Genomic DNA, 27,183 nt, shown 5'->3' on the forward strand with positions numbered 1-27,183 from the left:
TGACTGATGAGCCGCACCTGAAGCCAGTGCCCTGGGCCGGGAGGAGCTGGCCCGGCCTCGGGGCTCCTCCACCCGCCCCACCGGCCTCCGGGACAGAGGGGCCCGCCAGCGGCGCCCAGAGGCCCAGAGGCTCCCGCCGTGCCCGCCGGACACCGCATCCCAGCCTCACAAGCCCAGAGCCGCTGGCTCTGCGCACCCTGGAAGGCGGAGGCCGGGCTGAGCAGTGCCACAGCGGCCTCTAGTGGCCTGTCTTCAGGATGGCACGGGCTGGAGGTCCCTGACTGCCAAGGAGTCTTCTGATGGGTGGTTCAGAGACGTAGGCCTCCGGAGGTCTGGTTCAGATCGTGGCTCCAGGAATAAGGGTCCCAACTCCCAGGAAACGCGACCCCAAGGCTGAAGGCCTCAAAGCCCTCTGTCCACAGGCCGCTCGCACGCCGCTGCTCTGTGGTTTCCCTGATGTGAACCATCAGTTTGAAGGAATAAATAAGCCGTGCGTGGTAGTGCATGCCTGTAATCTCAGTATTGGGGAAGGTTGAGACCGAGGGTTGCAGGTTCAAGGCCAGCCTCAGCAACTTAGCAAGGCTCTCAGCAACTTAGAACCTATTTCAAGATAAAGAATTAAGCCGGGCGTGGTGGGGCACACTTGCAATCCCCGTGCTTGGGAGGGGGAGGCAGGAGAATCACGCAGGTTCGAAGCCAGCCTAAGACACCCTGTTTCCAAATAAAAAAACATAAAATAGGTCTGGGAGTGTGGCCCAGAGAAGGGTTTCCAGGAACCCCACTACCACCAAAAAAAAAAAAAAAAAAGTATTTGGGAGGCTGAGACGGGAGGATCGCAGGTTCGCAGTGAGCCGCTGAGGGAGGCCCTCAGCAATTTAGCAAGACCCTGATTCAAAATAAAAAGGGCTGGGGGGCAGAATGCCCTGGGCTCCATCCCCAGTACACTCCCCCCAAAACAATTGTGATAGTTGTCAAACAACAGTTCAACAGCTGACTTCAGGCGATGCCGGTGCTTGCTGACCGGAGGGTGGAAGACACTTTCCCTGTCTTGTGCCCGGGACGGTGCCTACCCCAGGGCTCTTGGGGCCACATGCCAATCTGATGCCCACGGTCCACTGCGGCGGGGACGAGGGCCCTGCCCCTCAATGCCCCCCGCAGCAGCAGCTGTCGGTGCCCCCGCTCCTCCTAGGCCACCAGCCCAGGTCTCGGGGAAGGCAGGAACGTGGTCGTGGCCCCGCTGTCCACGCCCTTGGGAAGACCTCTCCCAGCCGCATGTTGGGTGGGTGGCGTTGGGAAGGCGGTCTCTGGCTGACTGCCAGGGGAGGGGAAGAGCACCGAGCAGTGAGCAGTGAAGGGGGGAGGTTGGGTGGGCCCAGGGCCACACACCTTGCCCTCGGCACGTGGGACTTCACCACCCCCGCCCAGCACTAATCTACTCCCCAGTCTTAAGCCTCCCCCCGAGTCTGATATCTCCTCCCTGCCAGTGGCTCTCCCATCCCCTGATCACACCAGCCCCACCCAACCCCCAGTAAGCCCTCACCACCCCCAGCCTTTTGCTCTGCCCCCCAAGCTCGGGGCTTACGTCCAGCTAGTCTTTCTGAAACAGGGTCTCACTGAGTTGCGAAGGGTCTAAGTGGTGGCTGAGGCTGTCCGTGGCCCGCGATCCTCCCGCCTCAGCCTCCGAGTGCTGGGATGACAAGCGTGCCCGCCGCGCCCGGCTCATCCTCAGCCTTTTTCCCGGCTCATCCTCAGCCTTTTTAAGTTTCTGTTTGGAAGCAGGGCCTCCTAAATTGCCGAGGGTCTCGCTACGTTGCAGAGGCTGTCTTCGAACCTGCAATCTTCCTGTCTCGGCTCCTTAAGCACTCAGATCACAGGTGTGCACCGAGGCAGCTGGCTTGATGGGCAAGCTTGAAGACATGAGCTCTGCAACACTAGCTGAGAGGAAATGGTATTAGAACCTTGCACGATGTTTAGAACCAGACCACAGCTGCGATTTGAACCATCGACTGCGTTTTATTCTGGAAGTTTCTTGGTATTAAGTAGGCATGGACTTCCTTTCTTACCCCCTACAACTCCCCCATCCAGAAAGACTTCCACGGAGGCCTGTACAAACGCCCCTGGCGGCTTTCCCTGAAGCCTTGGGTTGGAAGCGCGGCTCCCTCCTGGGGAGACGCCAGCGCTTTTCCTTCTGATAAATTCTTTCCTCGAGCGCTGCCCATTGTCATTCCCCACGTGACAGCTCCTCGGCAGAAGGCTGGCCGCACTCTCCACTTGGCAGGAGTTCAGCGCCTTGGGGTGCTCAAGTGTCAGCAGCTCTGCTGATGTGCTGGTTCTGAGGGGAAAACAGATGCGAGCCCGGCCGGGCAAGGCGGGCACCTCTGCATGCCATGGCCATCGGCGACGGCGCAGGCCGAATGCAAAGCTCCCGGAGCGACTCACCGTCCCCGGCGAGTCGGCGGTGATCTGCGGCGGGGGCCTGGCCCCAGCCGGGCACCAGGAGAGCCGAGCACCCTAGGAAGCCCGCCCAGGACGCCTAGGCAGACGGGTAGGCCTTGATGATCTTCACGTCGTCCACCGGGCGGTCCTGCGAGTTCGTCTCCACCATGCCCACGCGGTTCACCATCCCAATTCCCTGGCACACCCGGCCGAAAATGGTGTGCTTGCCGTCCAGCCACTGGGTGGGGGCGAGGGTCACAAAGAACTGGCTGCCGTTGGTGTCCGGCCCCGCATTGGCCATCGCGAGAATCCCGGCCCCTGGAAGGACAGAGAGACAGACGGGGAGGGCGCTTGGGCTCAGACAAGAGGCCGCCTGGGCCTCCCAGGTGAGCACCCCAGGCCCGGGAGGCTGGTGGCCGGGGAAGCTTCTGGTCTCCTTTAGTTAGAGGTCCTTAAGAGCCCTGAACACCGCACCACGCCCCGCGCTCACCCGTGAACTTCAGGTCGGGGTGGAGCTCGTCCTCAAACTGCTTGCCATAGATGGATGCGCCGCCTCGCCCTGCCCAATCAGAGCGCGAGACGTGAGCCACACCCACCCGAACCCACACCCTACCCAATCAGAGCAAGAGGCGCAAGCCACGCCCACCCGAGCCCACCAGCAGGGGCGCCACAGAGCGCTGAGGAGGCCGTGGCCAGAGGGGCACACCCCCGCCAGACACACCCCCAGGCACACCCCCGCCAGGCACACCCCCGCAGGCGTCCTGGGGGGGGGGGCACCTTCCTTCAGAACAGGAGCGCTTTCCTCCTGCTCACTGAACTAAGGAGGTCACCGCCAAGAATGCACTGATGCAGGGCATTATCAAAAGAACACCAAGTCCCCTGCAATCTGACATCACCTCTTGCTCACAGTCCGAGATGGTAAGGTGTTTGATTTTCCGCTTTCACGAGTATTTTAGTGGAAATACCCCAAGCTCTGACCCTGTGCCGGCCAATCAGAACGCTTCCCTGCGGAGCTGAGCCCTGCCTACAAATCCTCCCCAACCCAACTCAGGCAGCCACGCTGCGGGTGAGGGAGTGGACACCTGTGCCCCTCAACCAGGGACGAAAGCAAGGCTCGCCTCAGCCGCCGGGCGCTGGGTTCAAGGCCAGCCTGGGCAACTTGGTGAGCTCTCAAAACTGAAAAGTAAAAATTAAAAATACAACATTGGAGTCAAAGCTCTCCTGCTTAAGGAGCGAGTGGTGGCGGGAGTGACAGGTGGTGAAGGGGACGAAGCCCAGGCTGGCGTGCGCTTGCTTACTGTGCTGTGGGGCCGCGCCCAGGGCACCACGTCAGAGCTGCACCCGGCTGTTTTTAGTTTTTACCGTTTACCTGTCCCAGCCTCCCGAGCACTGAGGTAATGGGCACGCAGCGCTGCACCCGCTTCCCGCTTCCCACCTGCTGTGCTGCTGACATGCGCCCACTGGCGGGCGCCGTGCAGGGCTCTGGGCTCGGAGGCTCTGAGTGCAGAAGAGCTACGCTGGAGACGCTCCCACAGGGACACCACAGGAGGTGCCCCATCAGTCTCCCTGAGCACTCTGGAGCGAGCACACAGGGGCCACCAGGAAACCGCCCAGACGCAAGGAGCCCCCTCCACTCGCCACTGACAGCGCGGCCGCCAAGGCCGCCCCACCTCTGCTGCTCTCCCAGGAGCCCGCCGGGGAAAGCGCTGTCCTCGTGCAGCGTGGAGGGACCTGGCAGACGGGGGCTCTCACCGCCCAGGCACCTGTGCTCTAGAAACATACCGAACCATACCACACCCTGCGAAAATCCACTCCCAAGACCGCGGCCTGCCGCGCACTCCCAACAGCACCCGCCTCCCTCAGCCCCGCGCACGCACGGGCCAAGGGCACGAGGACAGCGGCCTGTGTCGGCCGCAGGCGGAGCTCCAGGGCGTGGCTGGAGGACTGGGCCTCATCCCTGCCCAGTAGGAACCAAGGACCACCCGGACAAGGAAGAGGAAGGCCAGCCGGGGGCCACGGCTGAGGACGGCCTTCTAGGGGGCGCTTTTGAGCACAGGCCTTGGCCCGGCCGGTGCCACCTCCTCAGGACTGCCACCTTCCCACAAACCAGCAGCGGCAGGGCCGGCAACTCCCATCCCAGCGCTGCGCCGCGGGCACTCTGCGAGCCTTTCTAGATGTCTCTCTCGCGTAAGTGGCCACACAGGGCTCCACGCTGCCCCGCCTCAGGTCCCTGTCCCCATGATGCGGTGCCCTGCCCTGCCTGCACCTCCTGTGGCTGGGCACAGACCCAGCTTCTGACTCTGCGCGCACCAGCGTCCTGGAGACCCCACCCTCCCCTCTACCTGCCAAGCACGGACTCCACCTGGTGCCGCCTCCCCAGGGCCAGACTGCCACGTGGGGGGCTCTGGGCACCGAGTGCCCCTTCCCTCTGGGGACCCTTCTTAAATGAGCTAAACCGCCATGCTCCCCTGCTGAGCCCTCCACGGACACTTTACCACCCAGAGGACAAATCCTCAGCCCCGCAGGCGCCACATCGGTCCTCCCGCCCCTGGGCAGGCCGCCCCCGCGGAGTGTCTCGTGGTCCACGCTTCCCGGTGGGTGAAGTCTCAGGATGCTGACTGGGAAGGCTACGCTACACCTCACTCAAGTCCAGGCGACTACTATCCGCTCTCACTGGGCAATACACAAAGGTCTGAGAAACTACCGAGCCCAGGGGTCAAACTGCATCCCAGTCAATTCCACGCCTGTGTGGGGCAGGCAGGAACGGCGCCACAATCGACCAACCCAGGCCGGGCCCAGGAGGAGCAGCCTGGCCGCCCGGTCACGCAGTGCTGAGGGCCACTGCATGCGCTGGCTCACCGTACCTGTGCCTGTGGGGTCGCCCCCCTGGACCATGAAATCCTTGATGATCCGGTGGAACTTAGTGCCATTGTAGTAGCCCCGACGGGCCAGCTCGGCGAAGTTCTTACAGGTCTTGGGCGCGTGCTTCCAGTACAGCTCCAGCACGATGAGTCCCATGCTGCAGGGAGGGCACAGCTCTAGTCATCAGGACCATGGTTATTAAAAATAATAGGGCGAGGGGTGTGGCTCGGGTAGAATGCCCCTGGGTTCCATCCCCAGGACCAAGAGGATGAGGAAGATGCCTGGGAGGAAGCCGGCGTGAATACAGACAGCTCAGGAGAGGTGGTAGCAACAAGACAGCAGAGACCTCCTGCGACCCTGGCGGCTGACGGGGACAGCAGGCAGGCAAGGCCAGACTTGGGAGTGGGGGGATCATCCTGAATGCTGGACTGAAAAGTTTTAACTTTAGGCCATTAGAGGACCAAGGAAAATCTTCTTAAGGCTCTCTAGCAGGAGCCCTTGTCCTCCTTCGGAAAGATCACTTCTTCCAAAGAGGCGGCAGCAGGGGTGGGGGTGGTAACAGGGCTGAGGAACTTAGTGAGACAGGGACGGTTTGTCTCCACTTACCACCGGGGAGGCTTTGGTCAAGCCATTTCATTGTAAAACTGGGCATTTCAGCCAGGCGTGGTGGCGCACCTTTGTCACGCCAGTACTTGGGAGGCTGAGACAGGAGGATCGAAGGTTCAAGGACAGCCTCAGCTAGTAGTGAGACTCTTGTCAGCCTAGTGAGACTCTGTTTTAAGATAAGATTTAAAAAATAGGCTGAGGAAGGCCAGTGCTGGGGCCTCCGAGGCCGGGATCAGAGCCTGCCGAGGGGTTAGGCCAGTGCCGGGGCCAGCAAGGCCAGGATCGGAGCCTGCCGTGAGGCAAGGCCGGTGCTGGGGCCTCTGAGGCTGGGATCAAAGCCTGCCGAGGGGTTAGGCCGGTGCTGGGGCCAACGGCTGGCATCGGAGCCTTCCGTGAGGCAAGGCCATTAACGAGGCCTCCGAGGCCAGGATCGGAGCCTGCCATGAGGCAAGGCCAGTGCTGGGGCCTCCGAGGCTGGGATCAGAGCCTGCCGAGGGGTTAGGCCGGTGCCGGAGCCAGCAAGGCCAGGATTGGAGCCTGCTGTGAGGCAAGGCCGGTGCTGGGGCCTCTGAGGCTGGGATCGAAGCCTGCCGAGGGGTTAGGCCGGTGCTGGGGCCAACGGCTGACATCGGAGCCTTCCGTGAGGCAAGGGCATTATTGAGGCCTCTGAGGCCGGGATCGGAGCCTGCTGAGGGGTTAGGCCGGTGCTGGGGCCAGCGAGGCCGGGATCGGAGCCTGCCGCGAGGAAAGACTGATGCTGGGGCCTTCGAGGCCGGGAGCAGAGCCTGCTGAGGGGTTAGGCCGGTGCCGGGGCCACTGGCCGGCATCAGAGCCTTTCGTGAGGCAAGGCCGCTACTGAGGCCTCCGAGGCCTGGATTGGAGCCTGCCGAGGGGTTAGGCCGATGCCGGGGCCAGCGGCTAGCATCGGAGCCTGCCGTGAGGCAAGGCTGGTGCTGCGGCCTCCGAGGCCGGGATAGGAGCCAGCTGAGGGGTTAGGCCAGTGTTGGGGCCAGCGAGGCCAGAACCAGGGCCTCCCATGAGGCAAGGCCGCTGCTTGAGCCAGCGAGGTCTGGATCAGTCCACCGGGTAGCCAGGCCACAACTGGGGCCGTCAAGAGTGGGATCGGTATTTGCAACACGGCATGCACAGAGAAATATTGCAGAAAATTAAAACCAGATGCTTCCCCTAATCAGCAATAACTAGGAGGAAAGGGGCAACAGGAAGTGGCCAAGCTATAGAAAGAGCCCTATAGTGAAGCAATTAAGGTGACCAATCAGAGGGTATGGAATAGGGGAGGATGGAGCCTCTTTAAAAAGCAGGAGGTAGCTGGGCATGGTGGCGCATGCTTGTAATCCCTGCGCTTGGGAGGCAGAGGCAGGAGGATCGAGGCCAGCTGCGCTGGTTTAAGAGACCCTGTTTCAAAAATACAGAAAATAGGTCTGGGAGTGTAGCCCAGGGGGTAGAAGGGCTTCCAGGAACCCCAGTACCACCAAAAAAAAAAAAAAAAAAGCAGGAGGTACATAAACAAATGTATCAAAGTTAATCACCAAACAAGCATGGGATTGAGGGAGGGGGAGGGAATGGGATGGGGGCTGGATGAGGGCTAACTGGATGATGTGTGCTTGTACTCCAATGTGATGTATAATTACAATGCACCAATAAAAATAAATTTAAAAAAATAGGGCTGGGGGTGTAATGTCCCTGGGTTTGATCCCCAGTACTGCAAAAAAAAAAAAAAAAAAAAAAATCAACATTTTCCCTGCCAAAATTGGGAGGGAGGAAGCTGGGCGTGGTGGCCCAGGCTTGTCATCCCAGCATTCGGGAGGCTGAGACAGGAGGATCGGGGTTCGCGGACAGCCTCAGCTACTTAGTGAGGCCCTCGGCAACTCAGTGAGACCGTTTCCAAATAAAGAATAAAATACAGGGCAGGGGGTGTAGCTCGGAGGTCAAATGCCCCTGGGTTCCATCCCCAGACCCGCAAAAAGATAAAAATAAAAAATAGGAGATCCAAGATGGGGGGGAGCGAAAGCGCACCTTCGACGTCGGCGGACCCCAGGCGGACCCCACTGCCTTGCCTCCCGCGACCTGGGCGGCCGGCGCCCTCTTTTCACGTTAACGTGTTTACGCACCACAGCCCACCGCAGAGCGTGCACTTATTTTCGCTACAGGAGATCAAATCCTGGGGCACTTGACCGAGTCCCAGCCCCAGCCCCGGCGTGTGTGCGTGCGTGTGCGTGCTGGGGTGACCACGGGCATTCCACCTCTGAACTACACCCTCAGCCGTTCTGAGTTGGCAACACGGGCTCGCTGAGCTGCTGAGGCTGGCCTCGAACCTGCGGCCCTCCCGCCTCAGCCTCCCGAGTCCTGGGACCGCAGCCGACGACCCCCGCGCTCCCGAAGGGAGGGCCGTGTCCGGCCGGGCCGGCTCAGATTCCACACGCAGGGGCCGGGGTGGACCCCGCTCGCGGCGTGAATGAATGGGCGGGCGGGAGGCCGGCCCCCGGGAGCAGCGCGCGGGCCCAGGCCGCGGCCCCGCGCGCCTCCGCCGGCCCTGCCGCCCCTCACCTGGTCTCCAGGTAAACGTTGGGCGGCTGCCAGGAGTCCGGGGGTATCGCCGCCATCGCGGAGCGGGCGGGCTCTTCCTCCAGCGGTCGCTACTTCCGGCGGCGCCCGGGGACGCGCCACGCAGTGCACACTTCCGGCCCCGCCTTCCGCCCCGGCGCCCGGGGACGCGCCGCGCCTTTGCTCACTTCCGGTCCCGCCCTCCGCTCCCGCGCCCGGGGACCCGCCGCGCCTTTGCTCACTTCCGGTCCCGCCCTCCGCTCCGGCGCCCGGGGACCCCACGCGCCGCGGCACACTTCCGGCCCCGCCCTCTGCTCGGACTACTGGAGCGTGGCGGCTGGGGCGCGGGAGGAGCGGAGCCTTCTTGCGGTCGGAAGCCGGGGTGCCCGGCGAGGCGGAGCGGGCGGAAGGGAGGAGCGGAGTGCGAGATCCCGCGAAGCCCACTCCGTAAAGCCGCCCGCGAGCGTCGGCCCGCCACGCTCCCGGCCCTGCGATTGGGCCGCTTAGGGCTGGGAGGCGGGAACAGCGAGCTTCGCTCTGATTGGAGTGAACGCCAAGCAATCAAATCGAAGAACTATTTCCACCACTACTACTGCACAGCCGCTGCTGCTCCTGCTGCTCCTTCCCCGCCCTCCTCCTCCTCCTCCTCCTCCTCCTCCTCCTCCTCCTCCTCCTCCTCCTCCTCCTCCTCCTCCTCCTCCTCCTCCTCCTCCTCCTCCTCCTCCTCCTCCTCCTCCTCCTCCTCCATTGAGCCGAGGGGCATTCCGCCTCCGAGCTACGCTCCCGTCCCTGTTTTATTATTTTGAAGCACGGTCTTTCTAAATTGCCGACGGCTCACTAAGTGGCTGAGGCTGGCCTCGAACCCGATCCTCCTGTCTCAGCCTCCCGAGTACTGAGACTCCAGGCTTGCGTCACCACCCCGCCTTCGACTTGAAGAATGTTTAGCCCCACGATTGGGCCGAGATGGAAGGGGGAATTTTGTACACAGCTGTATGGCTTACCCGGCACTTTGTTTTGCGGGTCTGGGGAGGGAACCCAGGGGCATTCGGCTTCCGGGCTACACCCTCGCCCTGTTTATTATTATTATTATTATTATTATTATTATTATTATTATTAGTGTGGGGGGGTACTGGGGTCCTTCTACCTCGGGCTCCACTCCCAGACCTATTTTATACTTCTTATTTGGAAACGTCTGTAGCCAGCGCGGCTGCTCCGACCTGCGGGCCCTCCTGGCCCCCAGCGGGGACGGCGAGCGCCGCCACGCCGCGCTTATTCTTTGTTTTGAAACAGGTCTCGCTGAGCCGCAGGCCTCGCCAAGTAGCCGGGGCTGTCCGCGAACCGCGGTCCTCCTGTCCCCTCCCAGTGCGCGCCCGCCACGCCCGGCCCAGCAGTGTTTTGTTTGCAGAAGACAGGGCGCCTTGGCACTCGCCTGGGGCAGGATGAGGAGCCCGCCGCCATGCCGACCCCACCTCTCCTCTCCGCCCGGGGCCTCTCCCTGCTCCTCCATCGGCTGCATGAGCCACGGGGTGGGCTGTTTGTGCCACAAAGCCAGAGGCCTCCATGGACGGCAGGAATGGCCGGCAGAACAGGCCAGCGACACGGGCGAGGCCAGGGGGAGGGAGGATGGCGGTTCGCGGACAGCCCCAGCCACCTGGGCTCCGGGACTTAGCGACTTAGGCAGACGGTTCAGAATAAGAATGAAAACTAAGCCGGGCGTGGCGCACGCTTGTCATCCCGCGCTTGGGAGGCTGAGACAGGAGCATCTCACGGGGTCGAAGCCAGCCTCGGCTACTCAGTGAGGCTTCCAGCAACTTAGTGAGCCCTGTTTCCAAATAAAATATAAAGAACGGTCTGGGAGTATAGCCCGGAGGTAGAAAGCCCCTGGGTTCCACCCCCAGGACCACCAAAAGAAAAAGAAAGAATGAAAACTAGGACTGTGGTGCAGCTCGGAGGTAGAATGCTGCTGGGTTCAATCCTCCGTGAATAAACAAAAGCAAAATCGAGTGACTTGTCTTTCCCTGAAGGTAGGAACTCTAGGGAAAGAACTGCTTTTCATCCCCCACCTCCTGTATTGGGAATTTGAAATCCAGGGGCATTCTGCCCCCAAAATATACCACCAGCCAGTTATTTATTTACCTATTTATTTAGTACTGGGATTGAACCCAGGAGCATTCTACCTCTGAGCTACACCCCCAGCCCTGTTTGATTTTTTACTTTGAAACAGGGTCTGGGTTGCTGAGGCCTCCAACCTGCAATCCTCCTGCCTCAGCCTCCCAAGCATTCTCCCATGATCTCCTAATGCCCAACAGATTGTCTGGAGCACAACATTGAGGGGACTCAATAAATGTCCGCCGACGAATCCATTCGCCTATGAAATTTGCGGCTGGGTGGGAAAGACCAACTCAGGCTAGGGCTACAGACAGAGGACAGCAGAGAAAAGAGCCGCAGCCAGGTTCCCCTGCAGCCTCAGCCACTCGGTGAGGCCCTGTTTCCAAATAAAGAATGAATGAGCCGGGCGTGGAGGTGCAGGAATCCCAACATTCGAGAGGCCGAGACGGAGGAGGACCGCGGTTCGCGGCCAGCCTCAGCTCAGCTACTTAGGGAGGCCCTCTGCAACTCAGTGAGCCCCTGTTTCCAAATAAAGAATAAAAAACAGAGCTGGGGTACTTAGGCTCTCAGCAACTTAGTGAGACCCTGTTTCCAAATAAAATATAAAAAAAAGGTCTGGGAGTATAGGCCGGAGGTAGAAAGCCTCTGGGTTCCACCCCAGTACCACCAAAAAAAAATAGAGCTGGGGTGTAGCTCAGAAGTCGACAGCCCCCGGGTAAAAAAGAAAGAAAAGAGCCGCAGCCATGTATCCGGCCGCCAGGGGGCGCGAGGACCGCCAGCTCCAGGGATCGCGAGAGTCTCCGCGCGGTGACGTCACGCGCCGGGGGAGGAGCCCGGCGGGCCGCGGCCTCGCGGGCGGCGGGGATCGCTTCCGGGTCGCGCTCCCGGAAGCGGGGAGCGCTCGACCCGTCCTCCGCGCCCGGAGGCCGAGTCCCGAGGCGGGAGCCGCGCGAGGGCGCGGGCCGCATGTGAGTGCCGGGCGAGGCGGGGAGGGGGGCGCCGCCATGCCGCCCGCCGCCATGCCGCCCGCCGCCATGCCGCCCGCCCCGCACCCGCCCGGGACGGGCGTCACCCTGCGTGGGGGGCGAGAGGGCCCGACGGAGCGCGAGTGCTTTGTCGATGGTGCCGGGGACCCAGCCCGCTTCCGCCCTGAGCTGCCCGCGGCCCCGTTTGACTGTTTTGAATCCGTCTCGCGAGGTCTCGGAGGGCCTCGCCCATGCTGAGGCTGGCCTCGAACCTCCAGGCTCAGCCTCCGAGTCCTGGGACCCCAGGCGTGTCCCCGCCCGGCCCGGGCGTCTCGGTGACGCGCGTGGACGGGGAAAGAGGCCTTGGTGTGCGGACCGAGGACGAGTGCAGAGGCACGGCCTGGGATCTTGGGGCTTCATTCTCCAGGCCTCGCCTTCTACGAGCCTCGCGATAGAGACGACCCCCGTCTGCTTGGCATCTGACATTTGCGACTGCTCTTTGGTAGTTTCTTATGATGAAGTCTTCAGCAATCATTTTCCCGCTAAACATGCCTTAAAAAAATACTAAGCCTCGCCGGGCGTGGCGGGCGCGCTTGTCACCCCAGCACTCGGGAGGCTGAGACCGGAGGATCGCGGTTCGCGGACAGCCTCAGCTCCTTAGTGAGGCCCTCCGCAACTCAGTGAGACCCGGTTTCAAATAAAGAATAAAAAATAGGGCCGGGGGTGTAGCTCGGAGGTCGAATGCCCGAGTTCCATCCACAGACCCGCAAAAAATAATAATAGATAAATAAAAAGTAGAATGGCGAGCTGTGAGTGTCAGCCCGCCGGCAGGGAGCAGGATGTTCACTTTGGGCGCGTCCTCCTCAGTACCGACGAGGCTGCAGCTCGGAGCCCCAGCCTGGGAGTCGGGTGGATGACAGCCCACCCTCCGCCCTGCGGGGTTCTCTCCATGCGTCCGCTTTCTAGAAAGTTGGTGTGGGAGGTGTACAAGGAAACAGCCCCAGTACAAAGTAACAGAGCCGTGCGGAGCTCAAAGGGCAAGCGGAGGCTGCTCGAAGGCGCGCACCCGAGGACCGAGCGCAGCGGCTTCCCAGGCAGCTGTGTTTATGAGGACGAAAGGCAGGGAGACGGGCGGCCGGTGCGACTGTGAGGGAGGCCTGTGCACGGGAGTCTTAGGGGCTGGCAGGGCCCAGACCAGAGGGGCTGTGCTGAGTAATTGGACTTCACTTCTTAATCGTTTCTGTTGAGGATTTTGTGTGTGTGTGGTACTGGGGTTCCTGGAAGCCCTTCTACCTCCGGGCTACACTCCCAGACCTATTTTTACATTTTTTAGATTTGGAAACAGGGTCTCCTAAGCCAGCGCGATCCTCCGGTCTCGGCCTCCCGAGCGCGGGGACGACAAGCGTGCGCACCGCGCCCGGCCACTGTTGAGTATTTAATTTGGATGTCGGAACAGGTGTCTTACATGCGTCATTTTATAATCCTTTTGCCAAGTGGTGGCACACATGCCTATAATCCACGTATTTGGCAGACTGAGGCAGGAGGATTGCAGGTTGGAGGACAGTCTCAGCTACTTAGACCCAGTTTCTACATAAAAAGGGCTGGAGTGCTGGAGGTGGACTGCCCCCGGGCTCAGTGGGCAGTACCAAGAAGAAAAGGAAGGGAGGGAGGGAAAAAGGACAGGATGGTAGTAAAATCCTCCCAACATTGTGGGGAGATATATTTTTGGTACTTGGGATGGAACCCAGGGCCATTCTACCTCTGAGAGGCACCCCCAGACCTATTTTTTATTTATTTTGAAACAGGATCTCACTGGGTTGCAAAAGGTCTCGCTAAGTAGCTGAGGCTGGCCATGAACCGCCATCCTCCTGTCTCAGCCTCCCAATGCTGGGATGACAAGCGTGCCCACCACGGCCGGCTGATATATCCCCACTTATAAATGAGAGCCTGGAGGCTTGGGGAGGATGGCTGCGTCTCCTGGCCGGGGAGGAGGTGGGACGATGGAGCGCTCGCACCGGGCTTCTCCAGCTTCAGTGCCTGACCGCCGCAGCAGACGGTGGGGCTCTTGGCAGGTATTTGATGTCAACCAGTATGCTTCAGAAAAGTAACTTGTGGACAGGGGAGGAGTCTGGGACTCCAGAGAGTTCTTTTGGCTGGTCTTAGGAGGAGGTTGAGAACCTTGACTGCGGTTAGTGTCAAGCTAGGGAGGAGGTAATGAGCGAGAGGATTCCCTGGGTTCACCCAAGAGGACTTTAGCACTGGGGTCCTTGATGGGAACGAGAGCTTTTAATTTGAAGGCAAGTGTTTCCGTTACAAAAAGGGTCTTCGAAGGGGGAACATCAGTTGGGATATGGACACATTACGAATAGAGAATTTAGGGTCAGGGTGTCTGGCGGGAGTTGAATAAACGAGTGGGGGCGGGGTGGGCACGCGTGTAACCCCAGCATTCGGGAGGCCGAGGCAGGAGGGTCGCCGTTCACAACCAGCCCAGCTACTCAGTGAGGCCCTGTTCCAAAGTAAAGAATAGAAAATAGGGCTGGGGTGGAGCTCGGAGGTAGAGTGCCCCTGGCTCCATCCCCAGCACCAAAAAAAAAAACAGGTCTTGGGTTTTGGCGGGAACCTAGACTGGAGGAGAGATTTGGGGTTCAAGTCACGGGGCTGTTGAGAAGGCCAGACAGCGGCGCCCTGCCAGCCTCGGGGAGAGCAAGCGCGCCGCCGAGGCCGGGAGCAGGCGCAGGAGGAAGTCGGGGCAGTGACCGGCCAGTGCCCAAGGGCTTGGCTTTGGAAGGCCAAGGTGACCTTGAGCGCGGGGTGGGGCGGAAACGTGCTTTCAGCAGGTTGGTAAACAAGCAGGAAGGAGTGTGGCTCTGGAGGGAGGGAGGCTGGAAACTGCGGGAGAAGATGACTGCTTTTCATAGAGCCCACTGGAGAAGGTGGGGGTTAAGTTGAAAAACGTGGCAACTTCATGAAACAGGTGAGCAGGGAGCATCGCTGCCTGCCCTCCCAGTACTCCGGAGGCTGAGACTGGAGGATGGCGGTTCAGGGGTAGCCTCAGCTACTTAAGGAGGCCCTTTGCAACCCAGTGACACCCTGTTTCAAAATAAAGACTAAAAAATAGAGCTGGGGTGTAGCTCAGAGGTAGAATGCCCCTGGATTCCATTTCCAGTACTGCAAAAAAAAAAAAAAAAAATGGCTTCACTAAGTTGCTGAGGTTGACCTCGAACCTGCAATCCCACTGTCTCACTCTCCACCCCCTTGATGCCTGTGGTATCTCTCCAGTTTGTTGGGTTCTATTTTGTTTTGTTTTTGAGGTTGCCTGTAAACCTGGGCTCCTCCTGTCTCAGCCTCCCAAGTATTGGGATTACAAGCATGTGCCACTACACCTGGCTACCTCTGTGTGTGTGTGTGTGTGTGTGTGTGTGTGTGTGTGTGTGTGTGGTACTGGGGGTGGAATCCAGGGGCTTTCTATCTCCGGGCTATACGCTATACTCTCAGACCTATTTTATACTTTATTTGGAAACAGGGTCTCACTAAGTTGTTGAGGGCCTCACTAAGTAGCTGAGTCTGGCTTAGAACCTGTGTGATCCTCCTATACTGGGATTACAAGCGTGCATCACCACGCCCGGCCTACCTCTCCATTATTTATCATCAAAAATGTCTTCATAGCTGGGCGTGGTGGTGCGCGCTTATAATCCCAGCATTTGGAGGCTGAGCAGGAGGATCGCAGTTTGGGAGCCAGCCTCAGCTACTGAGTGAGGCCCTCTGTAACTTAGTGAGGCCCTGTTTCAAAATAAAGACTCTAATATAGGGCAGGGGATGTCGCTCGGAGGTCAAATGCCCTTGAGTTCCATCTCCAGACCGCAAAAAAAAAAAAAGAATAAAAAATAGGACTGGGGATGAGTTTGGAAGTAGAATGCCCTGGGTTCAATCCTTACTACCGCAAAAAAAAAAAAAAAAAGTTCCAGACGCGGGTGTGGTGGCGCGCACGGAGCGCAGGGCTCGAGGGGCCGCCTGAGGACCGCGGGTGGGGGACAGCCTCAGCGGGCAGTGAGACTCATCGCCTTAGTAAGACCTTGTTTGTGCGTAAGAACAAGATAGTGCTGGGGTGACACTCGGAGGTCGGAGGCCCCTCTGCTCAATCTCCAGCACCAAAACACCAACCCAAACGTCTTGCGACGCATCCCAGTGCCCCGCAGAGCAGGCTCGCCGTGCTCCGCCCTCTTACATGGGGTGGCGTGCCTTCAGCAGCAGAAGAGGCTGGAACGCGCGTCCGCGCGCTCCTGGAGACCCAGCCGTTCAGTACCCTCAGGGTGTCACTGAGTGGTAGAGATCTCACTCAGTTGCTGGGGCTGCTCTCGAACCTGCGACCCTCGCCTTGGGGTGGCTTGCGGGAGGGCGTTTTAGAGAACCCGCTTTGTTCCCCGTCTTTCCCAGGGACTTTGCATTGGAAGACATGGACCTCGCTGCCCATGAGCTGAGCATCTACGACAAGCTTTCAGAGACCGTGGATCTGGTGAGGCAGACGGGCCACCAGTGCGGCATGTCGGAGAAGGCGATCGAGAAGTTCATCAGACAGCTGCTGGAGAAGAACGAGCCCCGGCGGGGGCCGCCGCAGCGCCCACTCCTCGTCGCTGTGTATAAGGCGAGTGTGCGCGTGGGTTCCGGGGCCGCGGGACAGCTGGCTCTTGTGTGATAACAGATGAGCCAGTGAGGGCCGGGCGCGGCACCTTGATCCCGGGGCTGGGACGGAGGGTGGAGGACCAAGGACAGCCCCAGCAACGGAGTGAGTCTGTTCCAGGTGGCATGAGAAGGGCTGGCGGCTGGCCCAGAATGCCTCTGGGCTCAGTCCCTAGTGCCTCTGGTTGCTCGGTAGGAGCTCGGCAGGCTGCGGGCCTCACAGTTCTCGGACGTTGCTTGCTCTCCAGTGTGCAAGTGTCTTGTTCACAGAAGCCGACGGGTTCCCCAGGCTCGTTGGAAATAGCAGAAGAGGCCCGGGCCGGTGTTTCCACTTGGGGTAGCGTGGCCAACCCTCATCACTCATCCCCGCAGGCCTTCCTGGCTCTCGGGCTCGTCTTGCTCACCGCCTACTTCGTGGTCCAGCCCTTCAGCGCCTTGGCACCCGAGCCGGTGCTTTCCGGGGCTCACACCTGGCGCTCCCTCGTCCATCACATCCGGCTGATGTCCTTGCCCATCACCAAGAAGCACATGCCAGAAAATAAGGGCGTTCCTCTGCACGCGGGACGCGAGGGCGCAGCGCTCCCAGGTGGGCCTGCGAGGTGGGGAGCCGCGCGGGGCACGCTTGTCATCCCAGCACTCGGTGGGCTGAGACAGGAGGATCATGGTCGGTGGACAGCCTCAGCTACTTAGTGAGGCCCCGTTTCAGATTAAAAAGTATAAGCCCGGCATGGTGGCACACGCTTGTAATCCCCACACTTGGGAAGCAGAGACAGGAGCATCGCAGGTTCATAGCCAGCCTCAGCCACCTCCTGAAGCTCTCTGCAACTTAGTGAGACCCTGTTTCCAAACAAAAAAATAAACTAGGGCTGAAGGTGTAGCTCAGAGGTGGAATGCCCCTGGGTTCAATCCCCAGGACCGCGCGCGCGCGCGCGCGCGCGCGCACACACACGAGAACTCAGTAGCTGAGTGCCTTTCCAGTGGTGGTTTTACGTATTGATTTGATTTAGACACTACATGTCCATGTGAGAAGATATTCCCAGAGTTCAGCAGAGTGGTGTGCAGGTGCCTGTGCCTCTGCCTCCGCATCCCCACCCCGGGTCTCCCACTGAAGAGTTAGCGTCTCTTCCCTTGCGCCCAGAGCCCCTGGCTCAGCCCTGGCCCTCCTGCCCACTGCCCTCCTAGACGCGGAGCCCTGGGGCGCCGGCGAGCAGAACGAGTCTGAGCCCGTCCCCGCCGGCTGCGCGGGCTGCGCGGGGAAGCTGGCCCTGCAGGTGGTGCTCCTGCAGGACGCGCCGCGGAGCTTCGAGAGGCTGCGCCCTCTGGTGATCAAGGTAGGCCGGGAGTGGGCCTCCCCAGGCCGCCCGGGCACCCATGGAGCACCCAGGTAACGGCACCCATGGAGCACCCAGGTAACGCCGCCTTCGCCTCCTCCGTGCAGACGGGGCGCCCCCTGCCGCCCGAGGAGACGCAGCGCGCGCTGTGCCGCTACCCCGAGCTGACCGAAGGCTTCCCCGAGGGCCCGCTCGCCAGGTGGTGGCGCTGCCTTCCCGAGCGGTGGTTCCCGTTCCCGTACCCCTGGTGAGTCCCAGGGGCTGAGCCTGTGCGTGTGCAGAGGGAAGGGGCAGGGGCCACAGCTGGCAGCCCCGGCGGCCCAGTCGGAGAGCGGTTCCACCTCAGCTGTCGGCCGGCAGCCATCAGCCGTGCGTCGGGAGATCGCGGAGGGGCCGCGGCGCCCTGGCGCGCTGTCTGCCGCTTGCCCCTTGGTGACCTCACCAAAGCCCTGGGAAGTGGGGCCCGGGCTGTGCCTTTCGGGTAGGAGAGGGGCCGGCGAGGCTCAGCCTGTCTCTAGAGCCCGAGGCCTCGGCCAGGGTGAAGGTGGCCTCTAGCGAGAAAGCAGAGCAGCTTCCACGCGGAGCTGCTCCGCAGGGACCATGGCTGGTGCGGGCTTGGGGCATCCTCCCTGCCCTGCGCTGCTCTAGGGGTGGACCCAGGGGCATTCTAGCTCTGAGCGGCACCCCAGCCCCATTTTTTATTCTTTACTTTGGAACAGGGTCTCACTGATTTGCGGAGGGCCTCGCTAAGTGGCTGAGGCTGGCAGAAAACCTGCGATCCTCTGTCTCAGCCTCCCAGGTACTAGGATGACAAGCGTGCCCACCACGCCCGGCTAATGACAAATGTACAGAACCAGGAAGCACCCGGGCGCGGTGGCGCACTTGAATCCCAGTGCTTCAGAAGCTGAGTCAGGAGGGTCGCAGATTAGAGGCCAGCCTCAGCTCCTTAGTGAGGCCCCCTGCAACTTAGTGAGCAACTTAGTGAGACCCTGTTTCAAAATAATGAATTAAAAAAAATAGGGCTGGGGTGTAGCTCAGAGGTAGATGCCCTGGGCTCCATCCCAGCACCACAATAAACAAACAAACTTGCCACAGACTTGCAGATAGAACGCCCAGTTTAAGCAGCTAATCAGTCTTCCCCGGGCCTTCTCTGCCCTCCGCACCTGGCCGCTGTTAACTGGTCCCTGCCAAGACGGAGTGAACACGTCACTTCCCCCTCCTCCGCCCCACACAGATGAGGTCTGTGCAGTGGCCTGGGGAGGAGGACGCCATGGCCTCGGTCCTCGTGGACGCTGTTCGGGTGTGGTGGTGCGCTCCGCTGCTCCCCGCCCCGCGCCGCCTAGACGGCTGCGCGCTCAGTCTGCTGACCTCTTCTGTCTCGCTCTTTCCAGGAGAAGACCCCTGAACAGATCACAAGTTTTACAGGAGCTTTTTCCTGTTTTTGCCCACTTGCCGTTTCCCAAAGATTCCTCCTTGAAAAAGTGTTTCCTGCTTCACCCGGACCCTGTTGTGGGGAGCAAGGTAGGAAATGTCCAGAGCGCTTGGGCCTGGGCCGATGGTGAAGCGGAGGCCTCCCTCACACACGGCTGCTCCGAGGCTGCTCCTGCTTTCTGCCCTGGGGGAGCACAGGCTGGGAGGGCACGGCGCCGAAGGCTGCCTCCCTTCCGCCAGTTGCAAAGCGAGCAGGCGTGGGCTCAGCCTGAGCTCAGTGCTCGGGGACAGGAGACGCAGGTTCATGGCCAGCCTCTGCAGCTTAGTGAGGCCCTCTGCAACTTTGTGAGACCCTTGTTTCCAAATAAAAATATAATAGGGCTGGGAGTGTAGGTCAGACATAGTATGCCCTGACTTCAATCCTCAGTACCACCAAAGAAACCCCAAAATGAGTCTCAGCTACTTAGCGAGGCCTTTGCAACTCAGTGAGACCCAGTTTCAAAATAAAGAATAAAAAAATAGGGCTAGGGGTGTAGCTCAGAGGTAGAATGCCTCTGGGTTCCATCCCCACTACAGAAAAATAAAAATAGTAGGCAAGTTAGAGCCAGGCACGGTGACACACGCCTGGAGCCCAGTACTTGGGAGGCTGAGACAGAAGGATCGCAGGTACAAGGCCAGCCTCAGCAAGTAGTGAGCCTCTCGTTGACCTAGCAAGACCTTGTTTCAAAGTAAAAATAAAATCGGGCTGGGAGCCGGGCGTGGGGGCGCACACTTGTAATCCCTGCGCTTGGGAGGCTGAGACAGGAGGATCGCGCAGGTTCGAAGCCAGCCTTGCTGTCTTGAGAGACCCTGTTTCCAAATTAAAAAAAAAAAAAAAATAGGTCAGGGAGTGTAGCCCAGAGTTAGAAGGCCCCTGGGTTCCATCCCCAGTACCACCAAAAAAAGAAAAAAAAGAAAAAAAAAAAAGAAGGCTGGGGCTGTAGCTCGGAGGTAGAATGCTCCTGGGTTCAATTCCCAACACCAAAAATTAAAATTAAAAAATAAGAACGTAGACAAGCTAGAGATTGGTAGTATGTAAATAAATAATCCAGATCTTTATTCTGTAGATAGGGAGTGAAGAGTTTGTCGGGGTCACAGAGCAGGTCAGTAGGAGGATCCTCCAAGCCCGCCACGAGCCAGAGCCAGCGGGAGGCTTGGGCTGGAGACGGGGGAAGGCGGGGCCGCAGCACGGCCTCCGACCTGCGGCGTCCAGGCTGCACTGCAGGGCTGTTCTGTGTGTGTCTGTCTGCTCTCCTCTGAATCGCTCCTTTGTTGAGCTCATTCCTGAACATGTTGAGCTTGGATTGGTTTGGAAAAGCTAAAACTTAAACTCCTTTGTAAAAAGTTTAGGGTGCCAGGCATGGTGAAGCACGCTAGTAATCCCAGCAATTGGGAGGCTGAGACAGGAGGATCGCAGGTTCGCAACCAGAGCCTCACTACTGAGGCCCTCTGCAACTTAGTGAGACCCTATTTCAAAATAAAGAATGAATTAAAAGAAAATTGGGTGGAGGTATAGCTTGAAGACAGAATGCCCCTGGGTTCAATCCCCAGCACCACAAAACCAAAAAAAGTTTAGTGGCGGGGCTCATGCTTGAAGGCTGTGCTCAACCCCCAGCACCAGTTTAAAAGGGAAAAAAATTCGATTTCGTAAACGGTGACGCCCTACCGGGAGACTCCTCAGTCTCCTGTTACTCTTGTTTGGCCCCAGATTTGCTGAATTGTGTTGAAGGAATTTAAAAGCCAATAAAAACAATGACTTTTGTCTAGAAGTAAGAACTTGTGTCTGCCAGCAGCCGGGAGGGGCTGTCTTCAGTCTCAGACTTCACCCAGTTTATCCTGCTGTCCTAGAACACAGGCCCTGGGGCGGTTCCGTCTTCCTCCTCATGATACAGCCCTGGGCGATGGCCTGTGTGCCGCTTCTCCCGCTGGAACATTGACGGCACCCTCACCGCCTGCCCAGGAGCCAGCCAGGCAGGAGATACACTACTCACACGCTGATGGCAGCTGGGCCGGGGCTGTTCTGGGAAGGGGAGGGCACCTAAAGGCCAGCGCCAGTGTCTGGTTCTCAAAGCATCCCGCCAGGCCCGCCTCCAGCCCCAGCATGCCACCCGCCATCCCTGTGCCTGTCTGGGGGCCAGCAGCCCAAGGCACCTGGGGCAGAAGAGGGAGGGAGGCCCATTTCACCCCAGGACATCAGGCCTCCTATGGAACTTAGTACTGTGGGCCCGGGAGTGCCATACTGTGTGTGTGTGTGTGTGTGTGTGTGTGTGTGTAGTACTGGGGATGGAGCCCCATCCCAGTACCTGGTGCAGGGGGCATTCTCCCTCCAAGCTGCACCCCCAGCTCTATTTTTTATTCTTTATTTTGGGTTTCACTTGAGTTGTTTCACTTAAGAAGCAGCTGAGGCTGGCCGTGAACTGCAGTCCTCCTGTCTCAGCCTCCCACATGCTGGGATTACAGGCATGCGCCACCATGCCCAGCTGCCCCTTTTTTTATTTTGAGGCAGTGTCTCACTAAGCTTCAGACTTGTGACCCTCCTGTCTCTGGCCTCTTGGTTTACAAACACACCTGTGATCCCAGTACTTGGTAGGTAAGATAGAAGGGCCACAGGTCTGAGGCCGGCCTCAGCAGCATCACTAGGCAATATGGTAAAACTCAGCAACCTGGGAAGACCCTGTTTCAAAACACAACAAAAAGGCTGTGGGTGCTGGGCGCGGGGGTGCACGCTGGTAATCCCAGTACTTGGGAGGCTGAGACAGGAGGATCGCAGGTTCAAAGGCAGCCTCAGCATTATAGCAAGGCTCTCAGCAACCTCGGGAGACCCTGCTTCCAAATAAAGAGAGGAAATCAGGCTGGGGACATAGCTTGGAGGAAGCGCCTCTAGGGTCAATCCCCAGTACAAAAACATAAGGCTCTGGGTATAGCTCGGAAACAATGTCCCTGGGCTCAACCTGCAGTACCAGTGGGGACAAAGTGGCGTCACGTTGCCTTAGAAACAGAATTGGGGACGGGCCGGGTGAGGCCAAAGTGCCCAGCGCTGGGCCAGTGGTGGGGGGCCTGGGGCCAGACCTGGGACCTCCACTGCCTACAGGCCGGAGCTGGGGGGAGGGGAACCCGCCGCCCTGTGTCAGCCCGCTCCACGGGCCTCACAGCACACCAGACGCCAGAGCCTGGCGTGGTGGCCACAGCTGTCATCCCAGCGCTTGGGAGGCTGAGACAGGAGGATCACAGGTTCTCAGCCAGCCTCAGCTACCTAGTGAGGCCCTCTGCAACTCAGTGAGACCCTGTTTCAAGAGAAAGAATAAAAACTAGGGCTGGGGTGTAGCTCGGAGGTAGAGTGCCCCTGGCTCCAGTTCCCCAGTGCCACGTAATACATGTGTGCAAATCTTCACAGACCATCTATTGATCCTAAAGTCTAGGGAAAACTGGCCCTCTAGAGATTGTATCCTCAGACCAACCACAGCCCAGCCTCTGCTAGACCCGGCTCCCCCAGGCTCCAGCAAGAGGGGCCAGGTGTCTCTCAATGATAGAACGCTCCCACTTGCCTCACTTGCACAAAGCCGGGGCTATCTCCGGCCCTTAAGTATATAATTATCTTTTTTTTTTTTTCCTTGTGTCTGGGGATGGAGCCAAGGGGCATTCGACCTCTGAGCTACACCCTCTGCCGTTTTTTTGTTTGTTTGTTTGTTTGTTTTTGTTTGTTTTTTCAGGTCTGGGGATGGAACCCGGGAGCATTTGACCCCCAAGCTATACCCCCTGGCCTAGGTTTTTTTTTTTTTTTTTTGGTGGTACTGGGGGCGGAACCCAGGGGCTTGCTACCTCCAGGCTATATTCCCAGACCTTTTTTATATTTTATTTGGAAACAGGGTCTCACTAAGTTGCTGAAAGCCTAAGTAGCTGAGGCTGGCTTCGAACCCGTGCGATCCTCCTGTCTCAGCCTCCCAAGTGCAGGGATTACAAGCATGCATCACCAATCCCGGCCTCCTCTACCCTGTTTTTTTACTCTTTCTTTTGAAACAGGGTCTCACTAAGTTACGGAGGGCCTCACTAAGTAGCTGAGGCTGGCTGTGAACCGCGATCCGAATGCTGGGATTACAAGCGTGCTGAAACAGGGTCTCACTAAGTTGCAGAGGGCCTCACAAAGTAGCAGGCCACAAACCTGCGATCCTCCTGTCTCAACCTCCCAGGTCCTGGGATTACAAGTGTCACCATGCCCAGTGATTATATCATATTGTATTATACATATAATATATATAAGCATGTATTGTTCCAGTTGTGTAGATTATACTGTCCTGTGCCACGTATGTTGCAGCTTGCCTTTGACCCACTTTGAAGCTGGGGCTCAGAGGTTGCAGTTCTGAAGCTCATGTGGCCGGCTCTGGGCCAGTGTTGAGATGTGTCCCAGTAAATCACTGTCTCTTTACAAGAACCCAGAAGAGAGCTTTTGCCGGTACATACAGGGAGGCGCAGCGTTTGCTGTGAGTTTTGCGGTGGTGTTCCCGCCCGCTGCGGCTCCTGGGAAGCTCACGTGCTGTTTCTCTTTCCTTCCTGCCCGCCCGCGGTGCCCCAGATGCACAGGGTGCACGACCTGCTGACCATCGGCAGCGGCGAGGCCATGCTGCAGCTCATCCCCCCCTTCCAGTGCCGGCAGCACTGCCAGACGGTGGCCATGCCCATCGAGCCGGGGGACATCGGTAGGTGGCGTCGCGGGCGGGCTCCTGGTGCCATCCGCTGGTGCAGGACAGATCCCAGGGCGAGGCAGCAGAGCGTTCTGTCACTAACAGGGTCGGTGGATTTACGCCCCGAAATAGAACAGCGACAGGGCAAAGAAAAGTGTCCGGTGCACACACGGTTTAGAAGGCACGTGTCTGCTGGTCATAGAACTTCGGGGCAGAGGGATTCTGGAAACGCTCCACCGGTCCCTCACGTTACAGGCGAGAGGCGGCGTCCAGCGCGCACGCCTGCGAGGTAGCGCCGAGCCTCACGTAGAACGTCCCGTGTGGCCCGCCCTGGGCTCTGGCTGGCGCCCTCCCCACGAGCTTAGGAGGCGTGTCGGGGAGCGGGTTTTTACCGCTGCCGTCAGCAGCAATTAGCGTGACGGCGGTCTTGGCAGAAGCGCGCCGTCCCCACGGCCTCGGCTCGGCCGCCTCTCAGCCTGGGTGGGGCTCAGTCCCCGGCGGAGCCCAGGCAGCTTTCCAGGGGCTTTCTGTGCACTCCGCCACCCCAAGGGTCTCCTCTTGTGTGGGGGCTGGGAACAAACAGGCCGTGCCAAGCTGTGTCCGAGTTACATAACCTTCACGTCAGCTGGGGTGCCAAATACAAACCAGGCGCAGACGGAGCTCTGACCACGCACAGCACAGCTGGCCTGTTCTGGAAACGCCTTCAGGCAGGGAGCGTACGCGGGTGCAGGCGCACACCGGGGTGCCCAGTTTTGGGGAGGCTGAGACAGGAGGATTTCAGATTCAAGGACAGCCTCAGCAACCTAGTTTCAAAACAAAAAGCAAAAATGTCTGGGTGTGTAGCTCAGAGGTAGAATGCCCCCGGGTTCAATCTCCAGTACTCCCCCCAAAAAAGAAACAGAATCTTGCATGGAAATTGTTCCAGATCCGTTTTCCTGTGTCTGACTGACACCAAGGGTGACTGTCAGAGTGACAAGCGACGGCTGCAGCTGCCATCGTGGAACCTGAGGGTGGAAGCAGGCCCTGACCCCTGACCCGGGGCCCCAAGGATGGCCGTGACAGGGCAGCTCTGCGGCTGTCGGCAAAGAGCCGTCCCGAGTGGAGGGGCAGGGGCCACGGGCGGCCAGCGCCCTTGGGTTGGAGGCCTCTCAAGGGTGATGCCCAGGGAGGGGTCAGCGCCCGCAGGCACACCCACCGCACGCTGCCCGGCCTTCCCGCGCCCAGCAGCAACGGCTGGAGCCCAGGCATGCTCTCAGCTTGAAGATGAGGGGCCCAGCATGCCCTGGGGAGCGCATGTACAGATTCTTTTCTTTTACTTACTGAGGGGTTTTTTTGGTTTGTTTTTGGGTTTTTTTGGTACTGAGGATTGAACCCAGAGGTGTTCTACCTCTGAGCTACACCCCCAGCCCTGGTTTTTATTCTTTATGTTGAAGCAGGGTCTCACTGAGTTGTGGAGGGCCTCACTAAGTAGCTGAGGATGTCCGCAAACCACGGTCCTCCTGTCTCAGCCTCCCAAGTACAGAATCACAGGTATACGCCACCATATCTAGCTCTATTTTTTATTCTTTCTTTTGAGACGGGGTCTCACTAAGTTACGGAGGGCCTCACTAAGTAGCTGAGGCTGGCCGTGAACCGCAATCCGAATGCTGGGATTACAAGCGTGCTGAAACAGGGTCTCTCTAAGTTGCAGATGGCCTCGCAAAGTAGCAGGCCACAAACCTGCGATCCTCCTGTCTCGGCCTCCCAGGTCCTGGGATTACAAGTGTCACCATGCCCTCGCCGAGGGGTCTCGCTAAGGAACTGGAGCTGGCTGTGGACCCTGATCCTCCTGTCTCAGCCTCCCAGTGCTGGGGTTACGGGTGTGCGTGGCCACGCCTGGCCTGGTTTGCTGTTTAATGTGTTGTAGAGTGGTCAAAACAACTCAGCACGAGGTCTTCAGTCTGCAAGCGCACAGGGCAGGGCCGTTCCTCCAGGCACAGGGCCTGGTCAGCGAGGGCGGCAGCATGCAGAGGCCTGAAGGGCCGCGCCTCCCGGCTCGGCCGTGGAACCCCTTTTCTTTGGAGTGTGTTCTAGAGCACCCCTGTTCACAGAACCCATTCGGGAGACGCTGACTTAGGCTCATCTGGACGTGCCGCCCCGAGCCCTGGCACACTGACCTGAGGAGAGCTGGCCAGTAGGTCCCGTCCCTGTCAGGGCCCTGCTGTCACTGAGAAGCGACAGGGTCAGTGGGTAGCACCGGCTCTGCGGCCTGCTGACGCCAGGCCAGCTCCGGGGGCGGGAGCATTGGCGCAGAGTGGCCCTGCCCTGCAGTTTGCAGAGGGCGAGGGCGCAGGAGCTGAGGCCAGGAGCGGCGTGGCCGCCTTGCCACTCACGCTCTGTTGTTGTCCCCAAAGGGTACGCGGGAGCCGCGCACTGGAAGGTCTACGTCGTGCCCAGAGGTGCCCAGCCTCTGGTCGTCTGCGACGGGACCACTCTGGCAGAGCCGTCGGAGACAGAACTCTAGAGGAGCAGCCCAAGGGCTGGGACACAGGCTGAAAGGGGAAATAAAACAGACAGCGAAACCGCTGGCCAGAGGTTGGTTGCTTAGCTACCTGCCCTCAAGTGACTGGAGACCCAGGCGGCAGCCGGCGTCCTCACCCCTCGCTCCACTCCACCTGGCCGTGGTGGGCAGCCCGGCGTCAGCAGCCCTCCCCCGGCAGGCCCGCTCAGCTGTTCGGAAGGCCACAGCGGATGTAGAGCCAGCCTGAAGGAAGGCTCGCCCTGAGCCGCCTTAGGAAGAGCCTGGCCAGGCTGCTGTGTGCGTGGACTGAACGGTCCCGGCCTCCGCCGGCCCCGGGACGGAGCTGCTTCCACGCTGCCTCGTCTCCTCCCACTTGCTTTTGGCCTTTTCCGTCTTAAATGTCTGTAAAGTGCTCACTTCGCCCGAAGCTTTGGAACCGAGAAGCCCTGCGTGTGCTGGCGCCGGAGGGCCAGCCGGGGGCTTGTGCTGCGGAGGGCTCCGCAGAGCGGTCAGCCTTCTGGGCTGATCCTGAGCGGCAGACCTGCCCCGGAGCACGGAGGGCGCTGGCCGCCTCTGGATGGGAGTGGTGTCCCTCCGCATGGCCCGGCTGGGAGAGGAGGCCGAGGAGAGCGACAGCAGCCCTCGGCAGCCGCGCACGGGCTCTGGGAAGACGCGGACTCGCAGTGCGTGCTGGTGGCGGCTGCCAGGAGGTCCCGGCATGCGCACTGCGGCCCCAGGTGCCGGCTCTGCTGGGCAGGCTGCCACGGTCGTGGCGGCGCCTATGTCCAGGTGCCTGGGCTCTGGGCACACCTGTCACACGTAGGAAGGAGGCCTGCCGCCCCCCTGCCTCCTAGGGAAGGGGGGTAAGCGGTAGTGGTTCGGGAGCAGAGCCTGCCTGTCAGCTAGCAGCGGCCTGTGGATGGCAGACTTGGCCTCATTTTCTGAGGGGATAGTATTCGTCCTGGTCCATCCCTGCGCCCAGGCTG

General features: G+C 59.7%; 2 protein-coding genes across 2 annotated transcripts; one reads left to right on the plus strand and one right to left on the minus strand.

Moving 5' to 3' along the window:
- Positions 1-2,533: 2,533 nt before the first annotated feature.
- On the minus strand, positions 2,534-8,525 carry PPIL1 (peptidylprolyl isomerase like 1; the record flags this gene model as incomplete). Its single annotated transcript, XM_080710423.1, has 4 exons — positions 2,534-2,754; positions 2,927-2,995; positions 5,301-5,455; positions 8,470-8,525. 4 exons carry the CDS (start codon positions 8,523-8,525, stop codon positions 2,534-2,536), a joined length of 501 nt encoding a protein of 166 aa, XP_080566549.1.
- A 7,453-nt stretch (positions 8,526-15,978) lies between these two features.
- Positions 15,979-26,200, plus strand: LOC308273342 (bombesin receptor-activated protein C6orf89 homolog; the record flags this gene model as incomplete). The annotated part of the gene is made up of 7 exons (XM_080710424.1): positions 15,979-16,182; positions 16,590-16,803; positions 17,400-17,548; positions 17,656-17,795; positions 18,940-19,069; positions 23,589-23,712; positions 26,091-26,200. Exons 1-7 carry the CDS (start codon positions 15,994-15,996, stop codon positions 26,198-26,200), a joined length of 1,056 nt encoding a protein of 351 aa, XP_080566550.1. The 5' UTR covers positions 15,979-15,993.
- Positions 26,201-27,183: the final 983 nt, after the last annotated feature.

This window comes from Muscardinus avellanarius (genome assembly GCF_963383645.1).
Source record: "Muscardinus avellanarius genome assembly, chromosome: 14".
Classification (NCBI taxonomy): Eukaryota; Metazoa; Chordata; class Mammalia; order Rodentia; family Gliridae; genus Muscardinus; species Muscardinus avellanarius.